Source organism: Oncorhynchus mykiss, chromosome 13 (assembly GCF_013265735.2).
Source record: "Oncorhynchus mykiss isolate Arlee chromosome 13, USDA_OmykA_1.1, whole genome shotgun sequence".
NCBI classification, from domain to species: Eukaryota; Metazoa; Chordata; class Actinopteri; order Salmoniformes; family Salmonidae; genus Oncorhynchus; species Oncorhynchus mykiss.
In genome coordinates, this window is record NC_048577.1 from 7,260,879 (window position 1) to 7,280,897 (window position 20,019).

Consider the following 20,019-nt stretch of genomic DNA (forward strand, 5'->3'; position numbering starts at 1 on the left):
CTTGCTACCAGAGGTCTGTGTAGCTGTCCAAGGTGTTGAAATTTACACGCTGTTGTCTGGTCCTGGAATGGTTACTGTGCACCTTGGTTTGAATCGGGCTGGTAGTGGGTCCAAGCTACAGAAATAGGCCCACTGCTGCTCGCTACAAAATGGTGACTGTAGACTGTTTGAATGGGTGAGGAGCTGTGTGGTTGGGTTGAATCAGTGGTCTTGCCGCAGGCCTCAAAGACAAATCCTTCTAGAAGATCAGAGAGTACCGTCTTAACTGAATGACATCAGAGACAGAATACAATAACCCCTCTTGGACAACGGGGTTCTGATGACTAGCCTCCAGGTTGTTACGCTGGTGGTGTGGAGGAGGTGGAAGGTCATTGAGAATACAATAACCCCTCTTGGACAACGGGGTTCTGATGACTAGCCTCCAGGTTGTTACGCTGGTGGTGTGGAGGAGGTGGAAGGTCATTGAGAATACTATAACCCCTCTTGGACAACGGGGTTCTGATGACTAGCCTCCAGGTTGTTACGCTGGTGGTGTGGAGGAGGTGGAAGGTCATTGGAAGACTGCAGAACATCAAGTGAGAGACGAGGGATGAGTTGACATATAAATGCTCCCTGAGATTTATGCCCATAGGTTGACAGAAAGGGAAGTGATTATTGTCCGAGTGAGCCCATAGGTTAATCAGAAAGGGAAGTGATTATTGCAGAGTGAGCCCATAGGTTCATCAGAAAGGGAAGTGATTATTGTCGAGTGAGCCCATAGGTTAATCAGAAAGGGAAGTGATTATTGTCGAGTGAGCCCATAGGTTAATCAGAAAGGGAAGTGATTATTGCCGAGTGAGCCCATAGGTTCATCAGAAAGGGAAGTGATTATTGCCGAGTGAGCCCATAGGTTAATCAGAAAGGGAAGTGATTATTGCCCGAGTGAGCCCATAGGTTAATCAGAAAGGGAAGTGATTATTGCCCGAGTGAGCCCATAGGTTAATCAGAAAGGGAAGTGATTATTGCCCGAGTGAGCCCATAGGTTAATCAGAAAGGGAAGTGATTATTGCCGAGTGAGCCCATAGGTTAATCAGAAAGGGAAGTGTTTATTGCCCGAGTGAGCCCATAGGTTAATCAGAAAGGGAAGTGATTATTGCCGAGTGAGCCCATAGGTTAATCAGAAAGGGAAGTGATTATTGCCGAGTGAGCCCATAGGTTAATCAGAAAGGGAAGTGATTATTGTCGAGTGAGCCCATAGGTTCATCAGAAAGGGAAGTGATTATTGCCGAGTGAGCCCATAGGTTCATCAGAAAGGGAAGTGATTATTGCCGAGTGAGCCCATAGGTTCATCAGAAAGGGAAGTGATTATTGCCGAGTGAGCCCATAGGTTAATCAGAAAGGGAAGTGATTATTGTCGAGTGAGCCCATAGGTTCATCAGAAAGGGAAGTGATTATTGCCGAGTGAGCCCATAGGATAATTAGAAAGGGAAGTGATTATTGCCCGAGTGAGCCCATAGGTTAATCAGAAAGGGAAGTGATTATTGCCCGAGTGAGCCCATAGGTTAATCAGAAAGGGAAGTGTTTATTGCCCGAGTGAGCCCATAGGTTAATCAGAAAGGGAAGTGATTATTGCCGAGTGAGCCCATAGGTTAATCAGAAAGGGAAGTGATTATTGCCGAGTGAGCCCATAGGTTAATCAGAAAGGGAAGTGATTATTGTCGAGTGAGCCCATAGGTTAATCAGAAAGGGAAGTGATTATTGTCGAGTGAGCCCATAGGTTAATCAGAAAGGGAAGTGATTATTGCCGAGTGAGCCCATAGGTTAATCAGAAAGGGAAGTGATTATTGCCGAGTGAGCCCATAGGTTCATCAGAAAGGGAAGTGATTATTGCCGAGTGAGCCCATAGGTTAATCAGAAAGGGAAGTGATTATTGCCCGAGTGAGCCCATAGGTTAATCAGAAAGGGAAGTGATTATTGCCCGAGTGAGCCCATAGGTTAATCAGAAAGGGAAGTGATTATTGCCCGAGTGAGCCCATAGGTTAATCAGACAGCGGGGTGGGATTGCCTTTGCGTGTCCATAGGTTAATCAGACAGCGGGGTGGGATTGCCTTAGCGTGCCCATAGGTTAATCAGACAGCGGGGTGGGATTGCCTTAGCGTGCCCCTAGGTAAATCAGACAGCGGGGTGGGATTGCCTTAGCGTGCCCATAGGTTAATCAGACAGCGGGGTGGGATTGCCTTAGCGAGCCCATAGGTTAATCAGACAGCGGGGTGGGATTGCCTTAGCGAGCCCATAGGTTAATCAGACAGCGGGGTGGGATTGCCTTAGCGAGCCCATAGGTTAATCAGACAGCGGCGTGGGATTGCCTTAGCGTGCCCATAGGTTAATCAGACAGCGGGGTGGGATTGCCTTAGCGTGCCATGCTCATTGGCTGAAGTGAATGACATTCCACACATTTGTTCATGTTAAAGAGGAGATTTGACGTTATGCTGATGAGGTACCATTATAGAAACTACCATATCAATACACTATATATACTAAAGTATGTGGACACCCCTTCAAATTAGTGGATTTGGCTATTTCAGCCACACCCGTTGCTTACAAGTGTATCAAATCAAATCTCACAGCCATGCAATCTCCATAGACAAACATTGACAGTAGAATGGCCTTACTGGAGAGCTCATAAAACTCCTCTGGCCTCGGTTGAAACACTCACTACTGAGTTCCAAACTGCTTTCCCAGTAGAATGGAGGCTGTTATAGCAGCAAATGGGGGACCAACTCCATATTAATGCCCATGATTCTGGAATGAGATGTTCGACATGCAGGTGTCCACATACTTGTGGTCATGTACTGTACGTGCTATGAGGATGAGTGAGATAGGAAGCAATGTGAATTGTAGAGTTTACTAAATGACTGAAATGACGATCCATTCAGGCTGGCCTGACTTTCCAAACTACATTTGATGGATTGATTATTGATACATGGTATTGATTAATCCCTAATGAGTGAAGCATCATAGCGTTGGACTGGGTTTATGAGTGAAGCATCATAGCGTTGGACTGGGTTTATGAGTGAAGCATCATAGTATTGGAATGGGTTTATGAGTGAAGCATCATAGCGTTGGACTGGGTTTATGAGTGAAGCATCATAGCGTGGGACTGGGTTTATGAGTGAAGCATCATAGCGTTGGAATGGGTTTATGAGTGAAGCATCATAGCGTTGGACTGGGTTTATGAGTGAAGCATCATAGCGTTGGACTGGGTTTATGAGTGAAGCATCATAGCGTTGGACTGGGTTTATGAGTGAAGCATCATAGCGTTGGACTGGGTTTATGAGCAGCTTGTCATGTATTATGTATAATATCTCACTATAACCGCGTCACAAGTGGCACCCTATTCCCTGTATGGTACACTATCTGGTTAAGCATAGGACACTATATAGGGAATAAGGTACCATTAAGGACAAGGCCTGGTTCTCATGCCAAGACACCACTCAGAGATTTAGTCAAAACCTGGTTCTAATGCCAAGACACCACTCAGAGATTTAGTCAAAACCTGGTTCTAATGCCAAGACACCACTGAGAGATTCTGTCAAAACCTGGTTCTAATGCCAAGACACCACTCAGTGAATGAATCAAAACCTGGTTCTAATGCCAAGACACCACTCAGAGATTCTGTCAAAACCTGGTCCTAATGCCAAGACACCACTCAGAGATTCTGTCAAAACGTGGTTCTAATGCCAAGACACCACTCAGAGATTGAATCAAAACCTGGTTCTAATGCCAAGACACCACTCAGAGATTGAATCAAAACCTGGTTCTTATGCCAAGACACCACTCAGAGAATGAATCAAAACCTGGTTCTAATGCCAAGACACCACTCAGAGATTGAATCCAAACCTGGTTCTAATGCCAAGACACCACTCAGATATTCTGTCAAAACCTGGTTCTAATGCCAAGACACCACGCAGAGAATGAATCAAAACCTGGTTCTAATGCCCAGACACCACTCAGAGATTCTGTCAAAACCTGGTTCTAATGCCAAGACACCACTCAGAGATTCTGTCAAAACCTGGTTCTAATGCCAAGACACCACTCAGAGAATGAATCAAAACCTGGTTCTAATGCCAAGACACCACTCAGAGATTTAGAGCCTGGTTCTAATGCCAAGACACCACTCAGAGATTTAGAGCCTGGTTCTAATGCCAAGACACCACTCAGAGATTTAGAGCCTGGTTCTAATGCCAAGACACCACTCAGACATTTAGAGCCTGGTTCTAATGCCAAGACACCACTCCGAGATTTAGAGCCTGGTTCTAATGCCAAGACACCACTCAGAGATTCTGTAAAATCCTGGTTCTAATGCCAAGACACTACTCAGAGATTCTGTCAAAACATGGTTCTAATGCCAAGACACCACTCAGAGAATGAATCAAAACCTGGTTCTAATGCCAAGACACCACTCAGAGATTTAGAGCCTGGTTCTAATGCCAAGACACCACTCAGAGATTTAGAGCCTGGTTCTAATGCCAAGACACCACTCAGAGATTTAGAGCCTGGTTCTAATGCCAAGACACCACTCAGAGATTTAGAGCCTGGTTCTAATGCCAAGACACCACTCAGAGATTTAGAGCCTGGTTCTAATGCCAAGACACCACTCAGAGATTCTGTAAAATCCTGGTTCTAATGCCAAGACACTACTCAGAGATTCTGTCAAAACATGGTTCTAATGCCAAGACACCACTCAGAGAATGAATCAAAACCTGGTTCTAATGCCAAGACACCACTCAGAGATTTAGAGCCTGGTTCTAATGCCAAGACACCACTCAGAGATTTAGAGCCTGGTTCTAATGCCAAGACACCACTCAGAGATTTAGAGCCTGGTTCTAATGCCAAGACACCACTCAGAGATTTAGAGCCTGGTTCTAATGCCAAGACACCACTCAGAGATTTAGAGCCTGGTTCTAATGCCAAGACACCACTCAGAGATTTAGAGCCTGGTTCTAATGCCAAGACACCACTCAGAGATTTAGAGCCTGGTTCTAATGCCAAGACACCACTCAGAGATTTAGAGCCTGGTTCTCACACCACTCAGAGATTCTGTCAGATGACTGAATTCAGTGTGTTCAAAACGAAACTTCCATTAAGCTTCAATAATCTGTTTGAAAGCGTTTAAGGACACAAGAGAATGGTGGAAAGCAACACCACCAAACCAGTCTCTCCTGTGTGAAGATAGAGAATGGTGGAAATCAACAACACCAAACCATTATCTCCTGTGTGAAGATAGAGAATGGTGGAAATCAACAACACCAAACCATTATCTCCTGTGTGAAGATAGAGAATGGTGGAAAGCAACAACACCAAACCATTCTCTCCCGTGTGAAGATAGAGAATGATGACATCACAAGAAATAAAGAATAGAAATCTATAAAATACAGTGGAAGGATTGTGATTAGTTCCAAAATCCAATCAGAATGTACCTTTCAGTAAGACTCCTTCAACAACTACAGAAACATGCTGCCTGCTCTTTTCATAGTCTACCTTGTTGTGTCAGATGGAACTGTGAAAGCACACAAGGACACACACACATTTAAAATGCCAGTACCTAAAACGCCATGTGACAAACTGATATATATATATATATACACACACAGCTACTGAACCGTGAGAAGGAAGCAGGCAGGCATTTACACTCCTGTGTTTATACATCTGTCAGGTTGCCATGGAGATGGCTGTTCTTCTCAGAACCCTCCGCTCTGTAGATGGAACCTGTCAACCACGGCTGGTTACTGGTGGCCTTTCTGATGATGATGATGATGATGAGAGAGAGAGAGAGAGAGAGAGAGAGAGAAATGAAAACAGTCACTATGTGTGACACTTTATACACTAGAGACCGCTAACTGATAAAACACTGTCTCTCTCTTTCTATATATGTATATAATATATTACCTATCATAAGAGACTATAACCTAAAGCCAGATCAGCAAACTAACTATAGCATCAAGATGGAATAATGACTACTTCAACTTGTGTGCATGCATATGTGTGATTTGAGTCCATTCTATGGGGTCGTGCCACCCTGCTCTAATCTGTGCTGTGATTGGTTACTTCCAGGTAACCCAGCATCCAACCACAGCAAGCGAACTATAAAACAGAGGTTCCTCAAGCTGCTGCCCTGCTGTCGCTCCAGAACCGCCCCCTCACTCAGTCAAAGCAAGTGCTCGTTTGCATATCCCCACCCCTTCCTCCGTTCCTCCGCCCCCCTTTGAGCCCTTGCTAAACAAGTGTAATAGGCAGTTACACAGACAAGTTGCCGTGTTGGATAGCTTTAGCCAGCTGGCTAACATAAATAGCATTCCTCTCTATTTGAGTTAGGTTGTTGCTAAATTAGCTAGCTAAGAAAGTGAAAGGTAAACTAAAAAGAAGAAAACAGAACAAAATATAGCTATCTCTCTCTCTCTGATGCTTCTTCTTGATAAAAAAAAGTTCAGAAGTAAACTACTCAAACTGCAGTGCTAGCTACCTGCAGTGGTGGAAAAAGTAACCAATTGTCATACTTTGTCATACTCCCTTAATAGAAAATGACTTGAGTAAAAATGAAAGTCAGCCAGTAAAGTACTACTTGAGTAAAAGTCTAAAAGTATTTGGTTTTAAATAAACTTAAGAATCAAAAGTAAATGTAATTGCTAAAATGCACCTAAGTATCAAAAATAAAAGTAAAGTATTAATCTTTTTAAATTCCTTATATTAAGCAAACCAGACACCACCATTTTCTAGATGTTTTATTTCATTTACTGATAGCCAGGGACACTCCAACACTCAGACATCAGTTACATGATTACCGCTAGTTATTTACCGATAGCCAGGGACACTCCAACACTCAGACATCAGTTACATGATTACCCCTAGTTATTTACAGATAGCCAGGGACACTCCAACACTCAGACATCAGTTACATGATTACCGCTAGTTATTTACAGATAGCCAGGGACACTCCAACACTCAGACATCAGTTACATGATTACCCCTAGTTATTTACTGATAGCCAGGGACACTCCAACACTCAGACATCAGTTACATGATTACCGCTAGTTATTTACCGATAGCCAGGGACACTCTCAGACATCAGTTACATGATTACTGCTAGTTATTTACCAATAGCCAGGGACACTCCAACACTCAGACATCAGTTACATGATTACCGCTAGTTATTTACCGATAGCCAGGGACACTCCAACACTCAGACATCAGTTACATGATTACCGCTAGTTATTTACCGATAGCCAGGGACACTCCAACACTCAGACATCAGTTACATGATTACCGCTAGTTATTTACCGATAGCCAGGGACACTCCAACACTCAGACATCAGTTACATGATTACCGCTAGTTATTTACAGATAGCCAGGGACACTCCAACACTCAGACATCAGTTACATGATTACTGCTAGTTATTTACCGATAGCCAGGGACACTCCAACACTCAGACATCAGTTACATGATTACCCCTAGTTATTTACAGATAGCCAGGGACACTCCAACACTCAGACATCAGTTACATGATTACCGCTAGTTATTTACCGATAGCCAGGGACACTCCAACACTCAGACATCAGTTACATGATTACCGCTAGTTATATACCGATAGCCAGGGACACTCCAACACTCAGACATCAGTTACATGATTACTGATAGTTATTTAGTGATAGCCATGGACACTCCAACACTCAGACATCAGTTACATGATTACCGCTAGTTATTTACCGATAGCCAGGGACACTCCAACACTCAGACATCAGTTACATGATTACTGCTAGTTATTTACCGATAGCCAGGGACACTCCAACACTCAGACATCAGTTACATGATTACTGCTAGTTATTTACCGATAGCCAGGGACACTCCAACACTCAGACATCAGTTACATGATTACCGCTAGTTATTTACCGATAGCCAGGGACACTCCAACACTCAGACATCAGTTACATGATTACCGCTAGTTATTTACCGATAGCCAGGGACACTCCAACACTCAGACATCAGTTACATGATTACCGCTAGTTATTTACAGATAGCCAGGGACACTCCAACACTCAGACATCAGTTACATGATTACTGCTAGTTATTTACCGATAGCCAGGGACACTCCAACACTCAGACATCAGTTACATGATTACCCCTAGTTATTTACAGATAGCCAGGGACACTCCAACACTCAGACATCAGTTACATGATTACCGCTAGTTATTTGCCGATAGCCAGGGACACTCCAACACTCAGACATCAGTTACATGATTACTGCTAGTTATTTACTGATAGCCAGGGACACTCCAACACTCAGACTTCAGTTACATGATTACCGCTAGTTATTTACCGATAGCCAGGGACACTCCAACACTCAGACATCAGTTACATGATTACTGCTAGTTATTTACCGATAGCCAGGGACACTCCAACACTCAGACATCAGTTACATGATTACCGCTAGTTATTTACCGATAGCCAGGGACACTCCAACACTCAGACATCAGTTACATGATTACTGCTAGTTATTTACAGATAGCCAGGGACACTCCAACACTCAGACATCAGTTACATGATTACCCCTAGTTATTTACTGATAGCCAGGGACACTCCAACACTCAGACATCAGTTACATGATTACCGCTAGTTATTTACTGATAGCCAGGGACACTCCAACACTCAGATATCAGTTACATGATTACCGCTAGTTATATACTGATAGCCAGGGACACTCCAACACTCAGACATCAGTTACATGATTACTGCTAGTTATTTACAGATAGCCAGGGACACTCCAACACTCAGATATCAGTTACATGATTACCGCTAGTTATTTACCGATAGCCAGGGACACTCCAACACTCAGACATCAGTTACATGATTACCGCTAGTTATATACCGATAGCCAGGGACACACTCAGACATCAGTTACATTATTACTGCTAGTTATTTACTGAGAGCCAGGGACACACTCAGACATCAGTTACATGATTACCGCTAGTTATATACTGATAGCCAGGGACACTCCAACACTCAGCCATCAGTTACATGATTACTGCTAGTTATTTACTGATAGCCAGGGACACTCCAACACTCAGACATCAGTTACATGATTACCGCTAGTTATTTACTGATAGCCAGGGACACTCCAACACTCAGACATCAGTTACATGATTACTGCTAGTTATTTACTGATAGCCAGGGACACTCCAACACTCAGACATCAGTTACATGATTACTGATAGTTATTTACCGATAGCCAGGGACACTCCAACACTCAGACATCAGTTACATGATTACTGATAGTTATTTACCGATAGCCAGGGACACTCCAACACTCAGACATCAGTTACATGATTACTGCTAGTATTTACCGATAGCCAGGGACACTCCAACACTCAGACATCAGTTACAAACAAAGCTTTTGTGTTTAGTGAGTCCGCCAGATCAGAGGCAGTAGTGATGACCAGGGATGTTCTCTTGATAAGTGCGTGAATTTGACAATTGACAATCCTGCTATGCATTGAAAATGTAAGGAGTAGTTTTGGGTGTCAGGGAAAATGTATGGAGGTAAAAGTACATTATTTTCTGTAAGAATGTAGTGAAGTAAAAGTTGTAAAGAATATGAATAGTAAAGTAGAGTACAGATACCCCCAAAAGTGACTTAAGCAGTACTTTAAAGTACAGTATTTTAACTGAAGTACTTTACACCACTGGTAACAGGGAACTGAGTATCACTCTCTTCTCTTCTATCTTTATCTCTTTCACTTCTTCTTCTCTCTTCCTCTTTCTCACACACAATAGGGTGTAGCTGCTATGCATAACCACCATGCCTTCTCTCTCTCTTCCCCTCCTACAGACAGTCACACACAATAGGGTGTGTGTGAGCATAACCACCATGCCTTCTCTCTCTCTTCCCCTCCTACAGACAGTGTAGTGGAGGATGGAGAGTTATCTACAGTGTGTTATAGACCAGAGGGGTTGGACCAGCTACTACAACAGACTAAGTTCACCAGGAGAGAACTACAGATCCTCTACAGGGGCTTCAAGAATGTACGTCTGTCCCTGAGGACTCTCTCTCTCTCTGTCTCTCTCTCTCTCTCTCTCTCTCTCTCTGTCTCGCTCTCTGTCTCTCTCTCTGTCTCTCTCTGTCTCTCTCTCTGTCTCTCTCTGTCTCTCTCTGTCTCTCTCTCTCTCTCTGTCTCTCTCTCTCTCTCTCTCTGTCTCTCTCTCTCTGTCTCTCTCTCTCTCTCTCTCTCTCTCTCTCTCTCTCTCCAATTCAATTCCAATTCAGATTGCTTTATTGACATGAAATAACATTTGTTGATATTGTCAAAGCAGTATAGTGGTGCAACATTTCAGTAAATATAGTGCCGTGCAATGAGGAGAATGAATACAGTTTATTTCAATAGTACATATAATCATGTAGACAGTCACAACACTGTTGTATTGTGGAATCTTCTGTCGATACATTTAATTCAATACAAATAAGTTTATTAATTATTATTTAAAAAAATAAATAATTGCTAATAAATAAACAACAACGTGTATATGGATGATGGTTCCACTATGTATTACTGTCAGTTAAATACAATGTAAATACTTCAGGGAATTAGTGGTCATGGGATGTCCTTCAGGCTATGGCAGTCATATTAGCTGTTCCTCCCTCACCCAGAATAATTCAGCTTTATGTCATTAGTAAATGCAGAGGAGTTGGGAATTGATTGAGATATTTTCTTGAACAAATATTATCTGTACTTGGGAGTATTTCTCTCTCTGTCTCAAAAACACATTATATCTCTTGTCTGTCTCTGTCTCTCTCTTTCTGAACCCCCTCTCTCAATTTCTCTTTCTGTGTCGCTGTCTCTCCCTCTCTAACACACACACTCTCTCTCTGTTATTATGTGTGTGTTATTTCTGTTGATTGTCCAATAGGAATGCCCTAGTGGTGTCTCTCTGTCTCTGTCTCTGTGTGTTCTAACATTCTGTTGATTGTCCAATAGGAATGCCCTAGTGGTGTCTGTCTGTCTCTCTGTCTCTGTGTGTTCTAACATTCTGTTGATTGTCCAATAGGAATGCCCTAGTGGTGTCTGTCTGTCTCTCTGTCTCTGTGTGTTCTAACATTCTGTTGATTGTCCAATAGGAATGCCCTAGTGGTGTCTCTCTGTCTCTGTGTGTTCTAACATTCTGTTGATTGTCCAATAGGAATGCCCTAGTGGTGTGGTGGATGAAGAGACATTCAAGTTAATCTACTCCCAGTTCTTTCCTCAGGGAGGTGAGTATCTAAGTGTGTGCTGCACCCGTGCATGAAATCCTGTGTAAGTTTTTCTCTTTTTCTATGTCTCTCTCTCTCTCTCTCTCTCTCTCTCTCTCTCTCTCTCTCTCTCTCCAATTACATTTGCTTTATTGGCATGACATAACAATGTACATATCGCCAAATCTTACTTTAGAGATTTACAAAACATAATTAATAATTATTATCAAAATTGTCAATGGGACAACAGTAACAACAATAACCAAGGGTCAAAATAACCATATGTTGAACAATAACAATAAGCATAGCGTACATGTGCAGGTTGGATGGTCTGTCAGACACGGTCCCTCATCTTATGACAGGCAGCAATGTAGTGAGCTGCCAACCCACAGCTCTCTGCGTCCTCCCCCAACAGGACGGGTAGCCTATCCTCATCAGAGAGGTATTTGAAACCTTGAATAAGGGTTTCAAATTTGGGGAAATTAAGCTCTCTAATTGATTAATATTTTTGACATTTTGTCAGGAAATGCAGCTCTGTCTTGGGTTCTGCTGTGGTTGCACAACCTTTCCTCTACAGGGAGCCAGGTTTTCCTGTGTCTACACTTCTCAATAGCAAGGCTGTGCTCACTGAGCCTGTACTTTGTCAAGGTTTGTCTCTCTCTCTCTCAGCCTTTCAGTCTCTCAGTATCCCCCTCTCTCACTTCCTCCCCGGGCGCCGAAGACGTGGATGTCGATTAAGGCAGCCCCCTGTACCTCTCTGATTCAGAGGGGTTGGGTTAAGGCAGCCCCCCGTACCTCTCTGATTCAGAGGTTAAATGCTGGAGACACATTTCAGTTGAATGCATTCAGTTGTACAACTGACGAGGTTTCCCCCTTCCCTTTCCCTCATTCAGACTGACGAGGTTTCCCCCCTTTCCCTTTCCCTCATTCAGACTGACGAGGTTTTCCCCTTTCCCTTCCCCTCATTCAGACTCCAGCACCTACGCTCATTTTCTGTTCGAAGCGTTTGACACCCACAAGAATGGAACGGTGAGCTTCGAAGACTTCGTCACAGGCCTGTCAATCATCCTGAGAGGCTCTGTCACAGAGAAACTCAACTGGGCTTTTAACCTCTACGACCTCAACAAAGATGGCTTCATCACCAAAGAGGTATGGTACGATGTGTGTGTGTGTGTGTGTGTGTGTATGTATGTACAGTTGAAGTCGGAAGTTTACATACACCTTAGTCAAATACATTTAAACTCAGTTTTTAACAATTCCTGACATTTAATCCTAGTAAGGAATTCCCTGTCTTAGGTCAGTTAGGATCACCACTTTATTTTAAGAATGTGAAATGTCAGAATAATAGTAGAGAGAACGATTTATTTCAGATTTTATTTATTTCATCACATTCCCAGTGGGTTTACATACACTCAATTAGTATTTGGTAGCATTGCCTTTAAATTGCTTAACTTGGGTCTAACGTTTCGGGTAGCCTTCCACAAGCTTCCCACAATAAGTTGGGTGAATTTTGTCCCATTCCTCCTGACAGAGCTGGTGTAACTGAGTCAGGTTTATAAGACCTCCTTGTTCACACACGTTTTTCAGTTCTGCCCACAAATGTTCTATGGGATTGAGGTCAGGGCTTTGTGATGTCCACTCCAATACCTTGACTTAGTTGTCCTTAAGCCATTTTGCCACAACTTTGGAAGTATGCTTGGGGTCATTGTCTATTTGGAAGACCCATTTACAACCAATATTTAACTGATGTCTTGAGATGTTGCTTCAATATAGCCACGTAATTGTCCGTCCTCATGATGCCATCTATTTTGTGAAGTGCACCAGTCCCTCCTGCAGCAAAACACCCCCACAACATGATGCTCCCACCCCCGTGCTTCATGGTTGGGATGGTGTTCTTTGGCTTGCAAGCCTCCCACTTTTCCCTCCAAACATAACAATGGTCATTATGGCCAAACAGTTCTATTTTTGTTTCATCAGACCAGAGGATATTTCTCCAAAAAGTATGATCTTTGTCCCCATGTGCCGTAGCAAACCGTAGTCTGGCTTTTAATGGCGGTTTTGGAGCAGTGGCTTCTTCCTTGCAGAGTGGCCTTTCAGGTTATGTCGATATAGGACTCGTTTTACTGTGGATATAGATAGTTTTGTACCTGTTTCCCCCAGCATCTTCACAAGGTCCTTTGCTGTTGTTCTGGAATTGATTTGCACTTTTCATGTTCATCTCTAGGAGACAGAACACATCTCCTTCCTGAGCGGTATGACAGCTGCCTGGTCCCATGGTGTTTATACTTGCGTACTATTGTTTGTACAGATGAACGTGGTACCGTCAGGCTTTCGGAAATTGCTCCTAAGAATGAACCAGACTTTTGGAGGTCTACACATTTTTTTTCTGAGGTCTTGGATGATTTCTTTTGATTTTCCCCTGATGTCAAGCAAAGATGCATTAAATCTGAAGGTCGGCCTTGAAATACATCCACAGATACACCTCCAATTGAATTAAATTATGACAATTAGCCTGTCAGAAGCTTCTAAAGCCATGACATCATTTTCTGAAAATGTCCAAGCTGTTTGAAGGCACTTAGTGTATGTAAACTTCTGACCCACTGGAATTGTAATATTTATTTAACTAAGTTAAATAATCTGTCTGTAAACAATTATTGTAAAAATGACTTGTGTCATCCACAAAGTAGATGTCCTAACCGACTGTCCAATACTATAGTTTGCTGACAAGAAATTTGTGGAGGGGTTGAAAAACAAGTTTTAATGACTCCAACATAAGTGTATGTAAACTTCCGACTTTAACTGTATGTATGTATGTATGTATGTATGTATGTATGTATGTATGTATGTGTGTGTGTGTGTGTGTGTGTGTGTGTGCAAATATGTTTTATCTTCTAAACTATTCCCCCATCGTCCCCTCTGTGTGTGCGTGTTTGTGTGCATGTGTATTTGTGTGTGTGCCTCTGTGTGTGTCTCTGTGTGTGTGTGTTTCAGGAGATGACTGATATAATGAGCTCTATCTATGACATGATGGGGACGTGTACGTACCCCTGTATGCAGAACGACGCCCCCAAGGAGCACGTCGACAACTTCTTCCAGGTAACACACCTAACCACAGATCTAGGATCAGATGAACAACTTCTTCCAGGTAACACCTAACCACAGATCTAGGATCAGATAAACAACACCTAACCACAGATCTAAACCTTGATTCAATCCTACTGCGCTTGTAGACAATAGCACATTATAAAGGCCATGTTACTGCGTTAGTGGAGATTACATTCAAGGTAAACTGAGAAGATGTCGGCTCAATTAGAAATGACCTTTAAATGCATTAGCATGGTATCTTATTTAATCCAGGCCCCAGGGTTAGATAATTCTACCTCCAGTGTTTTCTAATTGAATCCAGGCTCCAGGGTTAGATAATTCTACCTCCAGTATTTTCTAATTGAATCCAGGCCCCAGGGTTAGATAATTCTACCTCCAGTGTTTTCTAATTGAATCCAGGCTCCAGGGTTAGATAAGTCTACCTCCAGTGTTTTCTAATTGAATCCAGGCCCCAGGGTTAGATAAGTCTACCTCCAGTGTTTTCTAATTGAATCCAGGCCCCAGGGTTAGTTAATTCTACCTCCATTGTTTCCTAATTGAATCCAGGCCCCAGGGTTAGTTAATTCTACCTCCAGTGTTTCCTAATTGAATCCAGGCCCCATGGTTAGTTAATTCTACCTCCAGTGTTTCCTAATTGAATCCAGGCCCCAGGGTTAGTTAATTCTACCTCCAGTGTTTTCTAATTGAATCCAGGCCCCATGGTTAGTTAATTCTACCTCCAGTATTTTCTAATTGAATCCAGGCCCCAGGGTTAGTTAATTCTACCTCCAGTGTTTTCTAATTGAATCCAGTCCCCATGGTTAGTTAATTCTACCTCCAGTGTTTCCTAATTGAATCCAGGCCCCAGGGTTAGTTAATTCTACCTCCAGTGTTTCCTAATTGAATCCAGGCCCCAGGGTTAGTTAATTCTACCTCCAGTGTTTTCTAATTGAATCCAGTCCCCATGGTTAGTTAATTCTACCTCCAGTGTTTTCTAATTGAATCCAGGCCCCATGGTTAGTTAATTCTACCTCCAGTGTTTCCTAATTGAATCCAGGCCCCAGGGTTAGTTAATTCTACATCCAGTGTTTTTCACAAAGGGTTTTAAAAGGACCCTCTAGACATAACCTCCTTATTGTTGCATTCTGACTTTGTGAACAACCAAAAGGTCAAATAGAGGTTGCTTATATTTGTCCTGTTTCAGATGCAGGTGTGTAACCTGTACAGTGTGTGGTGTGAAATGGAAATGTGTTTGTTGCACATCCCACGGAGACACCCGTCGGAGTCACGGCCAGGGATCAGAGTAGCATATTCAACTGTTTCTCTGTTTCACTCTGTCAGAAAATGGACAAGAACAAAGATGGCGTGGTCACCATTGAGGAGTTTCTGGAGTCTTGTCAAAAGGTTTGTGTGTGTGTCTGTCTGTCTGTGTCTATGTGAGTGTGTCTGTGTCTGTCTGCGTGTGTCTGTGTGAGTACCTGTTTGTGTGTCTGTGTGTCGGTGTGTGTGTGTGTGTCTGTCTCTCTGTGTGAGTGTGTCTGTGTCTGTCTGCGTGTGTCTGTGTGAGTACCTGTTTGTGTGTCGGTGTGTGTGTGTGTGTCTGTCTGTCTGTGTGAGTGTGTCTGTGTCTGTCTGCGTGTGTCTGGGTGAGTACCTGTTTGTGTCTGTCTGTCTGTGTGTCTGTCTGTGTCTGTCTGCGTGTGTCTGTCTGTCTGTCTGTCTGCGTGTGTGTGTCTGTGTCTGTCTGTCTGTCTGTCTGCGTGTGTCTGTGTCTGTCTGCGTGTGTCTGTGTGAGTACCTGTTTGTGTCTGTCTGTCTGTGTGTCTGTCTGTGTCTGTCTGCGTGTGTCTGTCTGTCTGTCTGTCTGCGTGTGTGTGTGTGTCTGTGTCTGTCTGCGTGTGTCTGTGTCTGTCTGCGTGTGTCTGTGTCTGTCTGCGTGTGTCTGTCTGTCTGTGTCTGTCTGCGTGTGTCTGTGTGAGTACCTGTTTGTGTGTGTGTGTGCATGTGTTCAATTGCAGCATGATTCTATAGGATATGATTATTTATGACGTGATTTAATCATATTTAAAACGTCACAATGTGAAGTTTATTTCCACAAATGTGTGTTTTTTCATCCACAGGTACACCTCCAATTGACTCAAATTATGTAAATTGGCCTATCAGAAGCTTCTAAAGCCATGACATCATTTTCTGGAATTTTCCAAGCTGTTTAAAGGCTCAGTCATTTAGTGTATGTAAACTTCTGACCCACTGGAATTGTGATACAGTGAATTATAAGTGAAATAATCTGTCTGTAAACAATTGTTGGAAAAATTACTTGTGTCATACACAAAGTAGATGTCCTAACCGACTTGCCAAAACTATAGTTTGTTAACAAGAGATTTGTGGAGTGGATGAAAAACGAGTTTCAATGACTCCAACATAAGTGTATTTACACTTCCGACTTCAACTGTATATCTTTTAGTCTCTCTGAAATCAAATAATCTAGTGATAGATTAAACAAATACATGACTGTCATTGAACAACCCCATGACATGATGAGATGTGGAAAATCACACCAATCTCTTGCATAAGTTATTCAAACTTATTAGTAAAGCTAATTTACTAACTAATTAACTAATTTACTAACTAATTAACTAATTTACTAACATTGGATCTTCAACTTTTTATTTATTTAAGAACCTGTTACTGCTTCTGTACTGTTTAAACCTTCTCTCCAACTGCTTCTTACCCGTTGTGCTTTTTGTCCCTTCCTGCCTCCTGTCCAGGATGAGAACATCATGCAGTCCATGCATCTGTTTGACAACGTCATTTAGTGATACTTCCTGTGGGTGTGGCCTAAAGGACAGGGTGCCCATATTTAGCCTCACAGCCTCCACCCCTAGCTCCCCTCTATCCCCAAACACAGACTCATTAGGGATGTCAGGTGGGTAAACAGTACCCCTCCATGGATCTCCACTCTCCTCCTACCTGGGAAGGTCAGACAACAGTTAGGTGGGCAATAGGTACACCTCCATGGGTCTCCACTCTCTCATCCACCTCTAGCCCATCTCTGCCCCCCAAAAGAGACTCCCCTACCTGGGAAGGTCAGACAACAGTTAGGGGCTCAAAGCCACGCCATGTTGGAGACCATATCACTCATTCTATATGACATCACATTCTCACTATGCAATAATGTTATTGATTCTCTGATTACTAGTTTGACAAAATGGTGGACTGTTATTCTTCTAAGGACAAAAGGCTTTAAATGAAACAATAATCTCACTGCTTGGTCTGAACTTGTTAACTGTGAGATGTATTATTATCAATCATCGACATTCTTCCATTTCTCAATGTTCTGGAAGGGAATCCCCTGGCTGACGGAATTACCCACAACCCTCCAATCATCCATATTGTGTCCTATTTACCTCAACAGAAATATGGTCCGGGTCTGTTTAGGTTTTTTTGTGCGTGACTTCTGGTTAAGCGCTTCCGGCCAATAGTTGGGAGCTAGCTAGCTAACTAACTCAGTATCGCTTCTTACAACTTTCCAAACTTGGATTCACATAAATGGTAATTTTATGTTCTGTAAGGGGTTGCCACGGCAACTGTCAGAAACAGAAACTGTTCATGGAGCAGGAGTGTTTTGACCACCAAACTTTTTTGAGGAGCGAGTGCAGTTGTGAGGCTCCTTTTGATTTGCACCCACCTCCTAAAGACGAGGAGTCTCTTTGGCTTTGGCTCAAAGCATTGAAAAGATGCTGTGAAGAAGTCAATGGAACTCAATCAAAACAATCGAATTGCCATGGAAACGTGTGGGGGAAAGATGCCATGGGGGAAAGATCCCAAATCTCCTCATTGCCCCCCAGCAAAATGAACCTCCATTTAGGCGTGTTATTATTTACAGTATAGAGTACGTGTACTATGTTGTGGTAAAAATCTGAAATGTAATGCTTGTATGGATGTCAACCACAGGAGGTTGGTGGCACCTTAATTGGGGAGGACGGGCTCATAGTAATGGCTGAAGCGAAATCGTTGGAATGGTATCAAATGCATCAAACACATGCGACTGAAGCCCTTCCATTCGCTCCGTTCCAGCCTTTATCATGAGCCGTCCTCCCCTCAGCAGCCTCCTGTGATGTCAACCCCAATGTTCAGGTCATCGTCACCAACCACCGACATTGGTTAAAAACGACTTTGACTACACCACTGATTTCTGTATGCTAGCTATGCTACCAGCTTTTATGAAGGTGAGTTAGCCTTTATCAGTCACTCCTTCTAAACCTGAAAAGGTACAACTCCTAAATGATGCAGCAAAAACAGCCAAATAAATTCAAATCAGACTTTAGTAACCACATTGTGGGCCTGTTTAGAATGCATCAATCATAACGGATTGATGAATATACACTTTGTTACATCAGATATGTTGAATGTGCACCAATCCGGCGTCCCTCTTATGTCCCCCACGGTCTGCGTTCCATTGACCTCCTTTACAGCATCTGTAGTGTCTGCATGATGTGTGTTTTAAAAAGGACAATAAGTAATATTTAATGTGGTTGTGTGTGTACTGTATGTGCTGGAGATGACTCCTTCTGAAAGTGTCTGTGTATATTTTTGTACAGACATGATGTTGATGATGTCTGTACAAACCCAAATATAAGTGAATAAACCACTGTTGCTATGCAAACAAATGTAAATGTTTTATTTGTAGTGTTGGAATCGGCTAAACTTCCAACATTGAGATATGAAATAAATGCTAGAGAAGAAGCCTTGGACAGGAAGAGTGAAAGAGACTCTGGGTTGTGTGGTAGAAGTTAAGGGTTCTCTGTGGGAAGACAGATGGCTGTGGAATGTGTTGGGTGGAAGGGAGAAGAGCAACGGTTGAGATAGGGGAGACAGATGGCTGTGGAATGTGTTGGGTGGAAGGGAGAAGAGCAACGGTTGAGATAGGGGAGACAGATGGACGTCTGTGGACTAGGGGAAGGAGGGGTTGTGATAGGGGAGACAGATGGCTGTGGAATGTGTTGGATGGAAGGGAGAAGAGCAACGGTTGAGATAGGGGAGACAGATGGCTGTGGAATGTGTTGGGTGGAAGGGAGAAGAGCAACGGTTGAGATAGGGGAGACAGATGGCTGTGGAATGTGTTGGGTGGAAGGGAGAAGAGCAACGGTTGAGATAGGGGAGACAGATGGCTGTGGAATGTGTTGGGTGGAAGGGAGAAGAGCAACGGTTGAGATAGGGGAGACAGATGGCTGTGGAATGTGTTGGGTGGAAGGGAGAAGAGCAACGGTTGAGATAGGGGAGACAGATGGACGTCTGTGGACTAGGGGAAGGAGGGGTTGAGATAGGGGAGACAGACGGACTTCTGTGGACTAGGGAAAGGAGGGGTTGAGATCTGTGGACTAGGGGAAGGAGGGGTTGAGATAGGGGAGACAGATGGACATCTGTGGACTAGGGGAAGGAGGGGTTGAGATAGGGGAGACAGACGGACATCTGTGGACTAGAGGAAGGAGGGGTTGAGATAGGGGAGACAGATGGCTGTGGAATGTGTTGGGTGGAAGGGAGAAGAGCAACGGTTGAGATAGGGGAGACAGATGGACGTCTGTGGACTAGGGGAAGGAGGGGTTGAGATAGGGGAGACAGACGGACTTCTGTGGACTAGGGAAAGGAGGGGTTGAGATCTGTGGACTAGGGGAAG

General features: G+C 43.3%; 1 protein-coding gene across 3 annotated transcripts in view; it reads left to right on the forward strand.

Moving 5' to 3' along the window:
• Positions 1-19,832, forward strand: part of LOC110485502 (Kv channel-interacting protein 2) — a 43,144-nt gene extending 23,312 nt beyond the window's left edge. For 2 of the 3 annotated variants that reach the window (XM_036940072.1, XM_036940071.1), the window contains exons 2-8: positions 6,094-6,192; positions 9,933-10,057; positions 11,210-11,279; positions 12,229-12,407; positions 14,250-14,354; positions 15,684-15,746; positions 17,111-19,832. In XM_036940072.1, coding sequence (XP_036795967.1) covers positions 6,094-6,192; positions 9,933-10,057; positions 11,210-11,279; positions 12,229-12,407; positions 14,250-14,354; positions 15,684-15,746; positions 17,111-17,158 — 689 coding nt within the window. In that variant the 3' untranslated portion in view covers positions 17,159-19,832. The remainder of the gene's footprint in view (positions 1-6,093; positions 6,193-9,932; positions 10,058-11,209; positions 11,280-12,228; positions 12,408-14,249; positions 14,355-15,683; positions 15,747-17,110) is intronic. The other variant, XM_036940073.1, reaches the window with a different exon arrangement.
• Positions 19,833-20,019: the final 187 nt, after the last annotated feature.